Source organism: Phalaenopsis equestris, unplaced genomic scaffold (genome assembly GCF_001263595.1).
Source record: "Phalaenopsis equestris unplaced genomic scaffold, ASM126359v1 Scaffold000481, whole genome shotgun sequence".
Taxonomy (NCBI): Eukaryota; Viridiplantae; Streptophyta; class Magnoliopsida; order Asparagales; family Orchidaceae; genus Phalaenopsis; species Phalaenopsis equestris.
Window position 1 is genome coordinate 131,542 of NW_018164922.1, and position 4,200 is coordinate 135,741.

Genomic DNA, 4,200 nt, shown 5'->3' on the forward strand with positions numbered 1-4,200 from the left:
CAATTTTCTCGTGTCAAAAGTATGGCAATATGGGTGTCATTTCCTACCAAAATTGGTATCCCGGACCCGTTGGCGCAGTCCAATTTGTCGTCGGAGGTCATCCGGAGAAGTTCGCATTTTCACCCGTTCTTTGGGCTTAATTGAAGTCCGATTTCGCGCAATTTCGTGAACTTCGTGTACTTTGTGTATGTACATGACGAAAAAGTCGTGACAAATGTTTTCCTAATGCTTGAAGTCCTATTTGGAACATTTTCCTTGAGTCTTCGCAAAATAGCCCATAACCGCTCGTTCATAAGACGATGGTCTTGTGCCAAAGATGCTAGACATCAAAGGAAAATAGGAATTGGCTGGAATTTCTAGAAGAGTGAGTCTCAATTCTAGTTTTCTAAGATGATCCATAGGAATTTCTAAAGCTAGAATCTAGGCTCTAAGGAGGAGAAGACAAGACCTCACAAAAATGAGGTCAACAGGCCGCACCGCAACAAAACCGTCGCCTCAAACGGGCCCCTATGTTAAGAGTCTGAGTTTTTAGGCTACATGCCTCCAGTACATCAGTTGTAATTCTTACATGAACAACATATTCTATAGCCATTTTTATATCGCTCAAATCCCAATCTTCACGAGGAGAGCCAGTTTTATGTAGCCTTGTGTAGTCCGGCCTAAAATCAAAGTTCATGTGAGCATGATAGTGAATTTTTCTTCTCTTCTCAGTTTTCCATTCTAATCTTCACTTAACCACATCCACTTTCCTTTGGGTTATAAAGTTTTAGCATAACTCACAAGAAAACAAAAGTTATCTAATACATACATTAAGCTCAAGATGTAGATATCAATCAAGAATGACAGAAATAAGACAGCTGAATTAGGAGTTTCCTATAATTAAAAGTTTTCTTATTTAAAATATTTAAATTGTTTCCAATTTCTCTCTCCTAATTTGCATCTCTTGTTAATTGTACATATTCTTTCCTTATAGCTGAATATATTTAGATTAGGAATATGTATTAGGTTACCTTAAATAGATTGTAGAGATTATTATTTATGGGAATTAAAGCAAAGGTAAAAGGCATTCAACCAATTTACTCAAAAAACTGACATGATATCAGAGTTAGAGAGAAAACCCAAGATCATATTTCAGCGCCGAAATCCTCCTTAGATCATCGACACTGAAGGATCGTCAATACTCAAAGTACAAACCCTAGATCGTCGGTACGCAAGGATCGTCGTCTTCGGCTTCAGCTTCAGCAATCAAGGATCGTCGACACGCTTTTCTTCTCCACACTCGAGGATCGTCGGCTTTGTCATTGGCTTCGGCTTCCTCTCCTTCGATCTTGGCTCGAATTCAAGGAAGTGCACATTTTTTTTTCTCCGCACTCAAGGATCATCGGGTTCGGCTTCAGCTTCCTCTCCTTCGGTCTCGGTTTGAAATCAAAGCAGTGCACGCTTTTCTTCTTTACACTCAAGGATCACTGACAAATTTCCTACTGTTGAATATATAGTTTTCCTTTTATTCTTGGAATTGCTGGTTCTCGATTTTCTTTGGTTTTAGGTTTGATTAAATTTGATCAACAACTTCCTTGATAATCAACTTGTGAGTGACAATTCTGTTTAGAATGTCTTCTGAGAAAAACATTTAATCTTAGCAATCAGATTTATGGGAAATAATTATACAACATTGGAATTTCAGTTCAAGTAGTTTTTGAAAGGAAAGGAGATTTGGGGTCATATTGATGGGTCTTCTCCAGCACTTACAGAGCAGAAAGATCTTGTTGAATGCGAGGCAAAGAATGCTCAGATCATTTCCTGGATTTGGATATCTTCAAATGACTGATATATTTACTAAAACTCCTTCTCGACAGCGTCACAGTTTCTTGTTAGCAAATTGAAAAATCATATATCACAAAAAAATAATGATTATATATAATGACTCACAGAAACTACAATTCTGGCACTGAATTGTTTTTACTAAAAAAGAATCTTTGCATTTGATATACTAAGCAGTTGTGCTGGTGCAGGGCGCTTGAAAGAAAACTTTCGGTGAAGTTTCTATTAATTTAGGAGTTCATGCAGTTCTTCTGAATAAATGTAAAGGAAATTTAGAGGCATGAGAAATTTGCACAAATTTAAGCTACATGTTCATAGAAACAAACTATTACTTGATCAAATATAACAACAAGGTCAAACAGAAAAAGTATTAGTGATATGCTTTGCCAAACTTAAAACTTCTCCACAACTTCCACATATGGTGTCAACTTCACCATTAAAAAAAATAAGCAAGCATAAAACTTTCAAGTGTAGGCAGTATACTTGAAAGTAAGAATGTATCAATTAAAAAACATAATTATAAAAATTTTAAAAGGCACAGGAAAAACAACTATAACAAACAATAATATGGAGTTCTATATAATATAAACTTGAATATTAAGTAGCCATTGATATTAACAAGAAATTTCTCCTTTCAAGGCCTGCAAATATTTATAAGGCCTTTTTATTAGAGAGAATACAAAGAAAATGTAGAAGGGTTTGCATATACCATACAATATATATAGATCTAAACTTTGACATTTAAATGTCTAGTACTTTAATGTCACAATCACTTCAAAACATATACATGAAAGTGTGTTTTAAATTCAAAAATTTAATAGAAGTGATATCTTTTATGTGATGTTAATAACTTGGATGTCAGATACGTAAATATCAAAGCTTTGGCATTAGATATGTAAATACATATGATTTGTGTGATATGTGTGTATATCAACCAAAAATGTAACAGTATAAACTGCCAACTTATGACTCAAAAATACAGCTAGTTGAAAAATGAAGAAAAAATTTAGGGGACGGAGCGACTGTCCTAAAGAGAATAGTTATAGAAGACCTACAAGAGGTTAGATAATAAAGGAGCAAGAGAAATCATAGTTAGAAATATTTCATTGAAAAAAAAAAAAACAAAGATACCTGCTGTAGAACTTGGATCCCAATACCTACAATCAATGCTTGCCTGACACCAGGTTCTAGAAGAACTGCCAAGAGAGATCCTTTCGTAACTGTTTCCGATGGATGAAACATTGCTGGCCCAATAGGATGCTGATCCATAAGGTCCTTAGAATACAAAGCAGGTTGGCTTACCAAAGCAGCAGCCTGAATAAATTCAGTATCTTCTGAAACTTCTTGACCTGGGAGTGAAAGAACAGAACCCCTCCTTGAACCAGGCACACCCTCTTGGTGCAGATAGATTCTCTTAAATCCTCCTTCCTTCCTCTCATCTGCTCCCTCACGCTCCGTCCATTTCCATGCCAGTTGCCAGCCACCACCAATACCCATACTACTCAGAGCCTCACTCCCACCCTGCATAAGGCTACTATTCCTCCTCATGCTCCCTACACTTCCATGAGCAGCATGTGGAGGCGCAATGTCTTTCCCTTCCATGCTTGTTGTCTGGCGAGAGAGCAGCGGAGTATGCATGTTGTCATCAGAATCCCCTCCTGCTGCATCAGAAACATAGTCATCACCCTCTCTTGGGCCAGTCTCCTCATCCCACTGCTCAGTTTTAGGCCCAGTAACACTAAACATACTGCCAAAATTGGGAAATAGAGCGCTTCTCATGCTTCCCATCTCAGGACCAGGCAGCTTTTCATGGACGCTACCAAAAAGTGTAACCAGAGGATCCATGAGAGGAATGCTGCCCTGTTTCTCCAAGCTGCTACCATGGCGAGAAATTGCACCAAGGGCGCTTCCGAGGACACTTTGGCCCTTCACAGGACGTGCAACCCATGAGAGACCCTCTTCAGGACCATAGAGTGTGACTTGTTCCTTATCAGCAATATGTTCCTGGTCATCAATGATTTGATTAGGACCAATAATGTACTCCTCAATCGACGTATCTACTCCAACACCTAGGCCTTCCACAAGAAGAGCCAGCTCTCCTACACATCAAAATGAAACAAAGAACACACCACTGAGCATCCCAGATTATTCAATGGAATTTATTAAGTGATCCACAATGGCGGACAAGAGGACAAAAGTGAACAAAAACAGGTGTATCAAAAATCTGATATCTCATAAAATTTTGTTACCCAACGTACAAAGCAAAATCATAAGCGTATTTTTCTCTTTAAATTTAAGTGGACAATCTATACATATCTTTCTATCTATCTATCTATCTATCTATCTATCTATCTATCTATATATATATATATATATATA

At 37.5% G+C, this 4,200-nt stretch overlaps 1 protein-coding gene across 1 annotated transcript in view; it reads right to left on the reverse strand.

Moving 5' to 3' along the window:
• LOC110028022 (monosaccharide-sensing protein 2-like) overlaps nt 1-3,927 on the reverse strand; it is a gene marked incomplete at its 5' end in the record, with an annotated part of 9,583 nt that extends 5,656 nt beyond the window's left edge. The window contains one exon of the mRNA XM_020729721.1: nt 2,953-3,927. Within this exon, the coding sequence (XP_020585380.1) occupies nt 2,953-3,927 (975 nt within the window). The remainder of the gene's footprint in view (nt 1-2,952) is intronic.
• Nucleotides 3,928-4,200: the final 273 nt, after the last annotated feature.